The sequence below is a fragment of the Schistocerca americana genome, chromosome 6 (assembly GCF_021461395.2).
Source record: "Schistocerca americana isolate TAMUIC-IGC-003095 chromosome 6, iqSchAmer2.1, whole genome shotgun sequence".
In the NCBI taxonomy this organism is placed as follows: Eukaryota; Metazoa; Arthropoda; class Insecta; order Orthoptera; family Acrididae; genus Schistocerca; species Schistocerca americana.
The window spans coordinates 138,172,263-138,187,739 of NC_060124.1; the positions used below are offsets into that span (position 1 = coordinate 138,172,263).

Below are 15,477 nucleotides of genomic sequence, written 5' to 3' on the forward strand. Positions count from 1 at the left end.
GGAAAGTTCAATTATACTAAGATCATGCTTTTCTTATTGATCGGTTTGTTAGTGCTGGAGATATGCTTAGCAACTGAACTATGACATTCAGCATACATATTACAATGTTGACCCAACAGTCATTTTCAGAACGTCTTTTAGGAGAGCTCTGTTTTCATTGAGGTCACTAGTGCAATTGTAAATATACACATCACACATGCTAATAGAGACTATGTTGATATGCTTTATATGCCTAGGGATGAGTATCATGAAGTTATGTTAAAACTTGTTCCTTAGCTGTGATGGTCAGGCACCCTAGGCACCAGTTATAATTTTGTTGTACCTCAACAGAGATGTGATACTTCCAGCAGCTCTCCCACCCCTGTGTCACCAGCTCAGGTGACATCTCATGCAGTAGGCATTGACAGTAAGAGGGGGGTGATATTATTGCGTCCCTGATGGCCAGCAACAGTGATAAGGAAATGAAGTCACTGGCCAGTATAGATTCTACAGCATCACTAACTATTAATGCCAGGGCCATTGCAGCTGCTGCAAGCACGAACCATGTGTGATGTGGGTGCAGCTACTTGCTATTCAGGCATGGCCCATGCCATGGCCAAGTTAGTTTGCTGGAGTATATGTCACTTTGTTGTTTGCTTCACACCTTGTTTGCTATCTTTGGCCCTGGTGTTATTTTGAACTTCACACTGTATCTGTTTGGAATGTTATTTCTAACTCATGATGACTTTGGCTTTTCCCACACTTTGTTCAGACTTTTGTGTTCCTCCCACTTTCCTTGAGAGCATGAAATTTGAACTTAGTGTTAACTCTGCTGCACTTTAGGGTGTCATAAACAACAAACAGTGCTTGTGTATCTTCAGGGATACAAAAATATCATCCACAAAGTCACTGATAATTTATGCGTACTGCACTTAAAGTGTTCGTCTTCAAGCATCTTATTCACAAGAACAATAGTTTTGATGTAGTGCAATAAACGTCATTTATGCTGTTACATATTTGCCATTTGGTTTGTGGAAACAAACCAACTTAATTATCAGTGCTGTAGAATGTAATTCTCATAATGCTGCAGTCAATGTTGTAGCTCCTCATGGAGAGGTATTGTAGCAGCAATGGTTGGTAGTTTTAAGCCCCTGCCCCCTTTCCAATCCAGAATGCCACAATTGAAAAACCTCTAACAGTGGGGGCATTTAGTGGGCACAGTGGACTTCTTAATGCCATTTTGTCAACAAAAGTCTTTAGAGGGTGTTAATTTTTTTCTAATATACTTGTATGTACATTTTGAGCAAATGAAATAACAACTTTTTTTGCCAAACTGTTTGTACTTCTGTAACTTGGTCCATCTAATGCTAGCACTAAGCACATTCCAATGCCATTCCCAATTCCAGTAGCAAAACCTGTGTTTTTATTACAAGATATCTATATCCACACCCATACTCTGCAAACCATCACAAAGTCCAAGGATTATGGTTTCTTCTTGTTCCATTCACATGTGGATTGCTTCTGTGCACACTGCAATTAGTTTTATCTAGTCTTAATGATCCCTGATGGAATAATGTGTAAGGATTTGTAGAATGTTTATAGATCCCTTACTTAATACTAGTTGTTGGTGCGTTTTAAATAGGTTTTAACAGGGTACATGGCTTCTATTTTGAAACATCTATCAATTCAGGTTTTTCAGCATTTCTGTGACACCATTCCACAAGTGAAACAAACCTATGACCATTCATACACCCCTTCTTCGTACACACTCAATATCCCCTGTTAGTGTTATTGACTATGTGCCCCACCCACTTCAGCAACATTATAGAAAGGGATGCACCAGCAGTTAGAAAGCAATCTCCTTTGTACCGTGGCTGCATTTCCCCAAAATTAAACCACTGAACTAAAGACTGCCACTTATTTTACGAATAATTAAGCCTATGTGATCATTCCACTTCATATCCACACAAATTTTTACACCTAGGTATTTGTATGAGTTGACTGATTCCATTATTGCCTTGTTGATATTGTAGTTGTTGGATACTGTGACTTAAATCAAGTTGCCAATTTGTATATCTTAAAGAGCTGGATATTTGAGCGGACTTTTTTTCGGATAATACTTCAATGTAGGTACCTGTGACACTAGCAAAAAGTCAGAAGTTACTATTTATATTGTTTGCCAGGTCATTAATGTGCTACATGAACAGTGCAGACCCTAACAAACCTTCCTGGGAAATATCTGAAGTTATTTCAATATCTGTCAACGACTCTCCATCCATAACATGCTGTGGGCACCTACCGAGAAACACCCATTTCAGTCACAGATTGTATTTGATATGCCAAGTGATACTATTTTTGTTAATAATCAGTGTTGTGGTACAGGACCAAATCCTTTTTGGAATTCAAGAAATACTACATCCACCTAACTGATTTTCCGATGTCATGTATGAAGAGCAAGAGTTAAGTCTCGTATGATTGGTGTTTTTGGAATCCATCCTGGTTGAGATGGAAGGGTTTGTTCTGTTTGAAATGCTTCATTATGTTTTAGCACAGAGTACATTCTAAGATTCTACAGCACTGAATGCAGTGGTTCCAGAACTGTGGTGCTCCTCAGGCCAGATACCACGGGCACTGGATTTTAGCAATTGTGACTGTCTCACTGCAAGTACGCTGTAGTGTGTAGCGTTTTATAGACTTTTATTTGTTCTAGTATGTTTTGGCACGTCAAAAGTAGTTTATAAGTTAGAAAGTATGGATGATAAGAATAAGAAAATCGTGTCAGTCACTGGGGGCTATATGCTCTATACTCATATACACTGAAGTGCCAAAGAAATTGGTACAGGCATATCTATTCAAATACAGAGATTTGTAAACAGGCAGAAGCACTGTGGTCAGCAATGCCTATGTAAGACAACAAGTGTCTGGTGCAGTTGTTAGATCGGTTACTGCTGCTGCAATGGCAAGTTATCAAGATTTAAGCGAGTCTGAGCATGGCGTTATAGTCAGTGCACAAGCGATGGGACACAGCATCTCTGAGGTAGCAATAAAGTGGGGATTTTCCCCTATGATGATTTCACAAGTATACCATAAATATCAGGAATCTAGTAAAACATCAAATCTCCGACATTGCTGCAGTCGGTAAAAAATCCTGCAAGAACGGAACCAACGATGACTGAAGAGTATCATTTAACATAACAGAAGTGCAATACTTCTGCAAATTGCTGCAGATTTCAATGCTGTGCCATCGAAAAGTGTCAGCACGCAAACCATTCAATGAAACATCATCGATATGGACTTTTGGAGCCAAAGGCCCACTCATGACCTATGATGACTGCGTGACATAAAGCTTTACGCCTCACCTCAGCATGTCAAAACTGACATTGGACTGTTGATGACTGGAAACATGTAGCATGGTCAGATGAGTGTTGTTTCAAATTGTATCAAGCTTATGGATGTGTACGGGTATGGAGATAACCTCATGAATCCATGGACCCTGCATGTCAGCAGGGGACTGTTCAAGCTGGTGGAGGCTCTGTAATAGTGTGGGGTGTGTGCAGTTGGAGTGATATGGGACTCCTAATATGTCTAGATATGACTCAAACAGGTGACATGTACGTAATCATCCTGTCTAATCACCTGCATCCGTTTATGTCCGTTGTGCATTCCGATAAACTTGGGCAATTCCAGCAGGACAATACAACACCCCACATGTCCAGAATTCCTACATAGTGACTCCAGGAACACTCTTCTGAGTTTAAACACTTCCGCTGGCCACCAAACTCCCCAGACATGAATGTTATTGAGCATATCTGGGATGCCTTGCAACATGCTGCTCAGAAGAGATCCTCCTCCCCCTCCCCCCTCTCGTACTCTTATGGATTCATGGTGTCAGTTCCCTCCAGCACTACTTCAGACATAAGTCGAGTCCATGCCACGTCGTGTTGTGGCACTTCTGCGTGCTCGCAGGAGCCCTACACGATATTAAGCAGGTGTACCAGTATTTTGTCTCTTCATTGTATATTGGATGGTAGTTTTGCAGATTGCTTCTGCTACCATTCTTACGGTAACCATTTGGGGGAGAGGGGGAGGAGAAGGGTGGTTTCACTTCACGCACTGCTCTTTTGACAGCAAAATAAGCCCTATGCTTTTTTTGTACTCATGTGCATTAGTCACAGTTGGAGAGACTGTTCAGGTAGATACATATCTATTCAGTGCTTGGTCAACTATTCATCTCAACTTGAGCCACAGTTCCTTCAAGATGCTTTTACCCAAAGCTAAATGTCTCAAGTTTCCACTTTAGATATGATATTATTGTATCTTAATTTATTTTACTGAACACGTGTATGTTTCTACTTCTATTAGTTGACCTTTGTACTGTGGTAAATCCATTGTTCTTAGAACAGCCTCAACATGCCAGAGTGAAATTTTCACTCTGCAGCTGAGTGTGCACTGATATAAAACTTCTTGGCAGATTAAAACTGTGTGCCGGATCGAGACTCAAACTTGGGACCTTTGCCTTTCACGGGCAAGTGCTCTACTGACTGAGCTACCCAAGCATGACTCACGACCCATCATCAAAGCATCAATTCTGCCAGACAAGATACTGGCAGAATTGACACTGTGAGGATGGGTCATGAGTCGTGCTTGAGTAGCACAGTCAGTAGAGCATTTGCCCGTGAAAGGCAAAGGTCCCAAGTTTGAGTCCCAGTTTGGTAAACAGTTTTAAACTGCCAGGAAGTTTCAGCCTCAACATGGTTGCCCTTATTCAAGCAATTACCTCATATAATAAAACCTTCAGTCCAACAGTTTCATAAAAGATCAGCCTCCTTCACAATCAAGATGCTGCTGCTGCTGTTGTTGTTGTTGTTGTTCTCCTCATCAGTCTGAGGACTGGTTTGTTGCAGATCTTTACATTAGTGTATCTTGTGCACACCTCTTTATCTCTGTGTATCTACAGCAACCTGCATCCATTTGAATTTGCTTACTGTATTCAATCCATGGTCTTACTCTACCATTTTTACTCCCTACAACTTCCCTCCCCCCTAGAGTTCCCTCCATTACACAGAAGTATTACCTTGCCTCCCCAAGCTCCAATTTTTTGTAATAAGTTGAATGAATGTATTACACTTCACAAAATGGACACCGCTGATATTCAAGATATGTTCAAAACAAACCATTAACTTGCACCATGAACACCACATGAAAAATGGTGCACCACATTGATCATAAAAGTTCACACCAACAAGCTCAAAGACAAACTCCTTGAGAGTTACAAACTGTGCAGGGTGTTCAGCTAGGTATCCACTCTTCAAGAATGCATATAGAATCATATTCGTGTAACGGGAGGTGGCAGGGGGAGGGAGTGATGAGAACTGATGGAATTGTTTGGCATGCAACCAAATACAAAACAGTCTGTCGTGGAGCTTACCATGGAACCAGCTATCCCTTAAGGTGTAGCTGCAGATAGTGCGATAATACACTGAAGATCCAAAACAACTGGTACATTGTGTAGGGCCACCGCAAGCACGCAGAAGTGCTGCAAAACGACATGGCAAGGACTCGACTAATGTCTGAAGTAGTGCTGGAGGTAACTGACACCATGAATCCTGCAGGGCTGTCCATAAATCTACAAGAGTACGAGAGGGTGGATCTCTCTTCTGAACAGCTCGTTGCAAGGCATACCGGATATGCTCAATAACATTCATCTCTGGAGAGTCTGATGGTCAGTGGAAGTGATTAAACTCAGAAGAGTGTTCCTAAAACCATTCTGTAGCAATTCTGGACATGTGGGGTGTCACATTGTCCTGCTGGAATTGCCCAAGTCCGTCGGAATGCACAATGGGCATGAACGGATGCAGGTGATCAGACAGGATGCTTACATACGTGCCACTAGTCAGAGTTGTATCTAGACATATCAGGGGTCCCACATCAGTCCAACTGCACATACCCCACACCATTGCAGAGCCTCCACCAGCTTGAACAGTCCCCTGCTAACATTCGAGGTCCATGGACTCATGAGGTTGTATCCATACCTGTACATGTCCATCCGCTTTGAAATGAGACACATCTGACCAGGCAACATGTTTCCAGTCATCAACAGTCCAATGTCTTGTGTTGATGAGCTCTGGCAAGATGTAAAGCTTTGTGTCGTGCGGTCATCAAGGGTACACGAGTAGGTCTTCGGATCCAAAAGCCCATATCAATGATGTTTCGTTGAATGGTTTGCACACTGACACTTGTTGGTAGCCCAGCATTGAAATCTGCAGAAATTTGCGGAAGGATTGCACTTCTGTCACATTGAACGATTCTCTACAGTCATCATTGGTGCCATTCTTGCAGGATCTTTATCAGCCGCAGCGATTTCAGAGATTTGATGTCTTACTGGATTCCTGATATTCACGGTACACTCTGAAATGGTCGTACAGGAAAACCCCTTTTCATCGCTACCTCGGAGATGCTGTGTGCCATCACAAGTGGGCTTGTTCAAACTCACTTAAATCTTGATAACCTGCCATTGTAGCAGCAGTAACCGATCTAACAACTATGCCAGACACTTGTTCTCTTATATAGGCGTTGCCGACCGCAGCACCATATTCTGACTATTTCCATATCTGTGTATTTGAATACACATGTCTGTACCAATTTCTTTGGCACTTCAATGCAAGTTTTATAGGCACAGAAAAAAGATATATCCAGAGACTGAATTTGTACAGTGGCTCCAGGTGCTATGGATTGCAATGTCAAACACTTTTCAGGCTGTATACTTCCCACTAAATGAGAATGATTTTTATATGGAGACCACAAATCAAGCAAAAGCAAGTTATTTTGACCAGCTGTTGGCCAAAAGCAGTGATCAGGCCACAGCTGTAGTTCTCTTATGCCCATTTTCCCACTCTTGCTTGCTGTGACACAAATATTCCCCACCGCCCTTGCATGATCACATGCACGAGACAGAATTGTGAGGGGCAAGACACCTCCAACTCCTCGCAGCACAATAACTAACTTTGCAGCCAATTTACTATCCAGATTAACAGTCACATAATTGTATATGAATGTTTTAAGGCATTGATGTTAGTTGATCCTAATACAACTCTCTTGGTACCTCTAATTTCCAGTGTTCCTTTCATATGCATTTTCTCTTCAAACTGGTCGGAGTTGAAAACAAGTTCCTTACGGATGCTGGGATAAGTTTGTTTACCTCATTTACATATTTTCACGTTTGCTGTGCATCATCAAGTTGATGCTTTGTCTGAAATTTCGTTATCTTGCATCTTCCAATTCTACAGCACTATTTGATATTATGCTACCATCCTCTGCTTCCCTTGAAGTCATCATAATGTATGCCATGTGCAATTTGATGCACATCCTGTAAACTGTATCCAGCATCCTTGAAAGGCGTAAGCACCAGTTTTTGTAACAAGTGCACCTTGTCCTCCATTGAATACCTGTAGTTTTTCTTATGCACATGGTCATATTGCTGCGGGCTTATTCAAAATCTGTTCCTAACTTTTTTCTTCCCTATGCTGCAGATGTTCTTCCATGTATATAATTATGTTTAGTATCTGTTCCTTGGACAATGATTGTCCTTTCCTTCATTTCACTGGAGAAAGGATTTATGGCTGCCTGTCTGACAAGGATGATGAACTACATGGGTCAACACCTGTTTCAATATAACTTTCACTTGTTAAGCACATATCATATCATCATCATGCTACTCCTCATGTACATTGACCGCACTGTTGAGTGTGTATGACACCACACATTCCACTGACCCATCTTGCAGAAACCCTAATATTTCATCTGTCATTTCTTTCCCACCCTGCAAAATTCCTTGGGTTCCTTTCTGATGAAATGTCAACTTCAGCACCTGTTGTTGTAGATATAATGCAGTGTTTGCTTTGTATTAACAACACTAGCACTTTATGAATTACTTATCAACCAAGCAGGTCAACTATGTTCTGTTGCCTCATGCTGTGCTCGCCTTCAGATACCTCCAGTTCTGCATTCTTTTCCCATTAGCAGCCAATATTGTGGTTGCAAAATAGACAATATGAAGGGTGTCGAATGCTATACGGACACAGAGAAGTATATTTAATGCATAAATCGACATATTATAAAGAGAACCTTCATTCAAGAAGAAAACATCCCTCACTTAACTGTTTATATAGTAAAATCCTATTGCCTAGGTAAACTGTTTGGGAAATGGACACTTTTTGCAGATCAATATAGTGCTGTATTTGTTTCTTGCCTGATCTTCAAGATTCTTCTCAAAGTGTTTACTTAACATCTTGTACTCTTCTTAATATTTTCTTCTGTCTACTGCGAAAATTGGTTACAGTTGACTAACAATCTTTCACTTATTACTGAAGCACAATTCCTTTTACTGCTGACTTCATGAAATAGGATCTTGTAAGTGGAGTGCCTTAATAGATAGAAAGATTGTGTTATTGCCAAACCCCAAATTGTGTGACATTATTCTAAAACTAACAGGTATAATGGAGTAGTTGCAATACTTATTAAATGTAACACTGAACTTACTATTTTACCTACCCTCAAAAAACAATATCAAAATAGTTGTCATAAAAGTTATGGAAGTAAATGTTATAAGTGACACTTTTTATTGCTGGCTGTGGGCTTGCTTCAAGCAATTCATGAACAAACTTGAGTTTCTCTTGCTTAAAATAAGAAATTTGTGACATAGTGGGGATCTGAACATTTCTCTCACTAAAGGTGCAAATTTCATGAAAGCATTTATCTATGTAATAAAGTGAGTACCCTGACTAAAATAATAACCAATTCATGGACCAGATTATTGTAAATGGGGCTACAAAAAACATATCATTGAAATCACATGTTTAAGGACACACTGACCATCTTACACAAGTATACTACACATCTGTTTCGATGTGTATATAGTGAGCTTCACCATAACAAAAACCACTCATAGGTTTTTCAGTGATATTATTAACTTATGCAAAGAAAATTGTGAAGTATTTATGAAAAAATTATGTAGAGACTGACGTGTTACAGTGCTAATGGCATCCCTGTTGCATGGATGGAATCTCACGTCCATAACAGAAAGCAGAGGATCTCATTAACACACTGTATCTCAGGCACAAAAATAACTTCAGATTGGAGGAACATAACATGTGGAGTGCCACATGGATCAGTACTGGGCCCATTCTTTTTTCTAATCTTTATAAATGATCTTCCAATGATTTTAAGAGAAATTCAAAAGCTGTAAGGTTTGCTGAGGACACAATCATCCTAATCGAGGGTACAAATAAATCTTATCAGACACAGCTCAGGTGACAACTGAACAGGCCTACAAGTGGTTCACAGCTAACAGTTTAAATCTTAACCTCACAAAACCTCATATAATGCAGTTTGAAACAAACAATAATGATCTTTTAACTTCAGAAATAGAAATTAATGGTCACACACTCACTCAATAAAGCACAATGTGTGAAATTTCTTGGGATTCATCTGTATAACAAATTACAATGGGGTCAACACATGGATAAATTAATCAAAAATCTCAATTCAGCATTTTATGCTCCTATCTGTTTTGTATATTTTCAGTTCCTGTTGTTCTATGGATTTGTCTTGTGGGGCAGTGCACATAAAGTAAATAAAATGTTTGTTCAGCAGAAAGGAGCAATAAGAATATTGTGTAAAGTAGATAAGAAACATACTGCAGAAGCCTATTTAAGGATCCTAAAATTCTTGCATTCACTCTCCAGTACATTTATTCCTTGATGGTTTCTGTCATTGACAGTAACAGTCAATTTCAACTGAACTGTGCTCTACACTGTCACAAAAATAATCTTCACGTAGACTTAGCCTCTTTGTTCACAGTTAAGAATGGAGTTATGTGCTCTGTTGGTAAGATAATTAATAATCCCCACTAATTTAAAAGAAAATTAAAAGCGAATCTCATTAACCACTTTTTCCACAGATCATCTGAATATTGAGACTGAAAGGTTTATTTTCTTTCCTTTTTTTTGTTATAAAGACGTATGAAAGGTAATAATGTACTATAGATAGGACTCATCAATTATAGATGCAAAAACATTTTCTTCAAAAAAATTATTTGTAAACATGTAGGTCTAAATATTACACTACTAATAACAGATTAACAGCAGCTATAAAACTAAAACTGAAGAGGCACAGTTTTTTTCAAAGTAGCAGCTTCCTTCAAAATTAACTCAATTAAATTTTGATGTTGTAAGTGTGACTATCATTAAGCAATATAGTGACAGTTTATTGTTAATACAGTACACAGATTGAATTTGTATGATGTCTACATCTTATGTTACGTATACTTTGACTCAGTTCACAACCCTGAAGATTCTCCTTCTTGATGCGATCTGTGGAACATGATGAATGAATGAACGAACTAACTTCAAAATGATGTTCCCTTGAAAACTGTAACTATAACAAGTAAAAATGTCTGTAAAATACCTCCAGCCACAAAAAAAAAGACTTCCACTCAAAATGTTGAAACAAACCAGTGCTTAACCAGGGTTACATGTTTACTTTAAACCATGTATGATATAAAATGTTAAGGCTTGCGAAAGAATACACTACAGCAATTACGTAAATAGATTAGCATATATGATTTGATTTTTTATTGGTCCATTTTTATCATATCAGTACAAGAGATATTGGAGAGGTCAAAACGAGGACACAGTTATATTTAGCATCAACTAAAAAGAAATGAAAGTAAGTAGTAACCATTCTTATAATCTAAGTTTATCAGTAACTGCATATTCAGAAAATGATACCATATTGAATCAGTTCAGTATGCACCAGTAACAATTCAGCAGTGGCAAACCTATTAACAATTTCTTTAGTGGCACTGCAGAAAATATGATAAAATAAAACCTGCATCTACCAAATATAAAGTTAAATCATGTTCCAAGAAAATTTTCATTTGCACTGTCACCGGAGATGCAGTTGAGAAACCAATGAGATAACTAAACGAAACTCATATTTAGCTGGTACTTATGGAATTCCTACAATAATTGAAGAAGTGTAATCCCTTTAATAAGGTTATGCAGTTCTTCTCTATGAGTGGGCACTTTTCCGAATTGCAACATTAACTCATTTTCAAAGCTGCAGGACAGAACATGACAACATAGGAAATTTTTTCTGTTTGATATCTTAAGTGTTATATTAGGCCAAAGATTACAATTGACATTAAATTCAGGTAGTTATTTAAGGAATTCCTTAAGAATAGTCAGTGCATAATTGCAAAGTATGACATGTTCAATATCTGTAACATTCAGTGCTAATATTGGTAGAAAGACCAACAGATAAATAAATACAAGTAATAATATAAAATACTGTGCACTGAGTTTGCTGCATCAGAGCTGTATACCCAGTTCTTAGTCCTCAAAGTAATGTTCTAAAGGACTTAAGGAGAAAAACTTTATTATGCATGCTGTTCCAGAACTGTCTGATGCTAATTAATGCTAATCTAGGCTGGTATGACAAAATTCAAAAAGCATATGTAGTTCAGCATGTACTCTTCTGTCTACATAAACAACAATACAATAACAATATCACTCTCATTATTGAAAAGACATGCTTAACCATTGTCTATTGGAAGTGCAAGAAAAGCCCCATTACTGAAACTAATAAATATTTAGCAAAGTTGTTGGCTGTAATTACAGTGCTTGCAGACTATCATCGTCTCTCTCCTGCACTGCCCCCCACTCCCCACTCCACCTGCTCTGTCTCCGAAGTACTGGAATAGCTCTCTCTTAAACAGTAGCCAGTGAAGCAAAACTGTGTGGCTTCACCACTAAACTTTCACTCTCCTTGCCCAGATTTCACTTTTCTTTCCTGATGTTCAGCTCCAGATTTTCAGTAGTCATCATTTGTTGGAAGCTTTTTGCACCAAGAGTGAACTCTCTCCTCTTGTTTTATCAGGCAACAGTTTTTGCATGAGAAGCGTACCATTCTGTGCTTGGCTTCAGATTTTCATGGCTATATAAGAGGCAGAATAGCATCTCCTGTCATGCATTCCAAGAGGGAGATCACAACAGACAACATCATGAACCACTTGGTGAGTTTGTGTCAGCACAAGACTAACTCTAGTCTTGTTATACTGCTAATAACAAAATTCAATAACAACTGCTTATAGCACATTTCATTTTAAAATTCTGTAAGCAAAATTCAATTGTCAACAGGCAATTCTTTCCTGTGTTGCTGTCTGCGTGTGTGTTGGGCTGGTTTCAGCTGCAAGAGTAGAACTTGTACCTGTGTATGATCAAGTCGTTGATGAATCATCATTTGTTCCTCAAGTTATTCCCAGAAGTGCTTCAGATTTAGAAACAGCTGCAAGTGGTCATGGTGAGTTGTTAAGTAAAAGAAACAATTATTGCGCAGTTCAGTTATCACTTTCAAAAATTTAATTACGTTGTTCAACAAAGAAAAACATTAGGTGTTTCATACTGTCACCTAAATACTTTACTAAGAAAATGATTTTATGTTACAAAATGTTATGTTATTGCCATATATTATGACATAGTTGAATGGGTTTTCTAGATGCTTCTGATGGTTCATCATAGTCTGTGGAGGACAAATTCAAGTGTGTCGTGACTTTGTTTCAGTACACAAAGAGCCTTGCTGCTGGCTGAATTTTCATTTTGTAACGTCTGCACCAGGGCCTAACATCACGTGTTTTCTTGAAATTCAATTGCAGTTGGTCATTGTTAGTTGCTGTACGCTACTACTACTCTCTCACAGTGGGAGATTGGTGCACTTCCTATTTAGTACTGGAAGTCAGATATCACTATATTGAATGCCTTCATCTTCCCAGTTGTCATATAATAATACAGAGGAAGGCTTTCATCTCAGTGGTATTTGGCTTCTGTGACTGAAAGGAAGTGCACCAGTCCCTCAGCTGGACAGTATTGATAATAAACGATTACGACTGACAATGGCTAGCTGTGCTCAGATTTCAGAAGTAGGTCATGATAATCACACCGCAGTGTGGATAGATCTTGCTATAAAATGTTGCTTCAGTCAGCAGCAAGGCACTGCGAGCAGTGACTCACAGACATGACTTAACGATATACTTTGCAGATTGGCATAAAACATGTTATCACAAAAAAACATTTGATCACAACACATAATAGCCCAGAAATATTTCAGTAAATGTAATGAAAACAATGTATAAGCAACTGAGAAAATGAATGGAATATCTTGTCTGTATTTAACATTTTATATCAAAGATGTACAGAAAAGACACATTGCTTACCATAAAGATGGGGAAAATTAAAAACTTCACATTAGCTGGGGGTTGGCAGTGTATGCTCATGTGAATGAATTATGATTGTTTCTCTCCATTTTTCTGATGAATGCTGAGGCTGGAAGCTAATGTGTAAGTGTCTTTTAATTGTGCCTGTCTGCAACTTAATGTATCATCTTTACAGTAAGTAGCAATATAACTTTTCCTTATATTGTTGATATTCCGACCTGGAGTTTCCATTGTTTGATTTAACATGTTTTATTGCCATAGGCATTTTCAAAATTTCAAGTATGTCTTTTTTGTGTGTTTTATACCTTTACTTGTAGCAAAAACTCCAAAATTTAACAGCCTTGACAACAGATGTTTTAGCCTAGACTAAATTAAAATATGCCAAAGGATCACAGTCATAATTTGGACATAATCCCATACTTGGATGCATGTGTGTTCCCTATAAAAATGGGTGTTTTTTCCCACAGGTCACTATGGTCGAGTGCAGATCAAGGTGTACAGAGGACCTACAACACATGGGCACCATGAACACTTTGCTCCTCATGGATTCTGGGTGAAACAACCAGCTGATGACCATCATTAACTGTGTTGCTGCAGTACTTGTTGATCGAAGCAAGTGTAATAATTTGTTATCTGTTTTTACAATAAAGATGTTGAAATAATTTTAAAATCTTTTTGTACCTGACTGCAAGTCACTGATTTACACTTCTGAGTCACTTACAAGAAATTATGCTATATATGTCATGTAGTATTCACACTTTGGGAAGAAGGGGAAGAAAAGAGCTAGAATGAGCGAATGAAAATTGTACCTCTATTTACATCACGTAATAAATATAGTAAGCAGGAACATACTGGCAAAGAGTATTTTTGAATCATTTTTTAAACAATACAAGAATGTACCAACGGATTACAATGTACATAATATGATAAAATTACTTTTATCAGAAAGCTGTAGAATGTTCTTAAACAAAGATCTAGTTGTCATTAGAACTACCAACATCTTACACTCACAAAATTATGGCTAACTTTGACTACTGCTGCCTTAAAAATTTCAGTTCAGACAGTTATAAGAACTGCTTGCAAAAAGAAGGAAATTATATGTTAAACTGCAAATATTAGTTTTGTATCACTTCATATAATTATCCGATATGTACTGCATGAAGAGGCTTATTTACAATGTAAACACTGCACAATACATGTACTGACACACAAATATGAGAACTCTGGTCTTTAAATTTTAGGTCTCTGACCAAGGATTGCAGACATTGGCATAATAGACACTACATTAATTATGGATACATTGCTCCAGACAACAGTGAACACAGAGATCAGGGAGCGAAAGTATGCAGATACCACAGACATTTTACCTTGAAGTCAAGACAGTGAGAGATATATCTTAATGTGGAGGATGAATTCAGCTGATTGCTCGGTTTATTTCTGTGTTAATTCCATCTTTTTTTTTTAATAATAAAAAGCTGTACACTGTGATCCAATTGTTGTGAAAGCATTTCATATAGTTCAGATCTTTCCATTGTATATACCTCTGAACATTAGTTTTCAATGAGTTTGGTGCATCAGTATCAGAAACAAACTAAGTATCAAATTAAGTCAAACACCATACTACAATTCCATCACTATCAGTACAGCCCTGGCCATTCAAGTTGTGAGCAATTCGTATCATAATATCTATGCCTCCAAAGTAAAGCTTTATAATCCACATCATTAATGATCTTGGCAAGGTTACTGAAAATGTAACCAGGATACCTTCTTCTCTTATTTGTGAATTCGAAAAGGAAGTCATACTGCAAGGTTGTTAAGTAAATGAATGAAATCATATGTAATTCAGTAAGCATTTTGATTTTTTAACATGATTAAAATGTCACGTATGTTATTTGCCTTGTAACCATTGTTTTTAATCTTAATACATTAAAATATCATTAAATGTCTGTAGATATATATGAAATCTTATAACCATTTGGTTTGAGGCAAGTGCACTTTGATTAGCACTTGATAAGATTGTCTTGGCTTTGTATGACTTTCTTCACAAGCAGATAGCTTCAGTGTTTTAAGTCAGTGCCATGTAAGGAGTTATAGAAGCTATCTTTAAAATAATTTTACAGATTATGATAAAGATCTAACAGAAATCACCACAGAATACATAATATTACAGCTTCCATTTGGAATACACTTTAATGTGAAACTTGCTTATTAAAAGTGCATGTAAATGA

At 37.9% G+C, this 15,477-nt stretch overlaps 1 protein-coding gene across 1 annotated transcript in view; it reads left to right on the forward strand.

The window, feature by feature from the left end:
• Positions 1–14,098, forward strand: part of LOC124619290 — a 37,179-nt gene extending 23,081 nt beyond the window's left edge. Inside the window, exons 3-5 of the mRNA XM_047145562.1 lie at positions 11,917–12,052; positions 12,177–12,339; positions 13,717–14,098. Of these exons, the coding sequence (XP_047001518.1) occupies positions 11,917–12,052; positions 12,177–12,339; positions 13,717–13,832 (415 nt within the window). The 3' untranslated portion in view covers positions 13,833–14,098. The remainder of the gene's footprint in view (positions 1–11,916; positions 12,053–12,176; positions 12,340–13,716) is intronic.
• Positions 14,099–15,477: the final 1,379 nt, after the last annotated feature.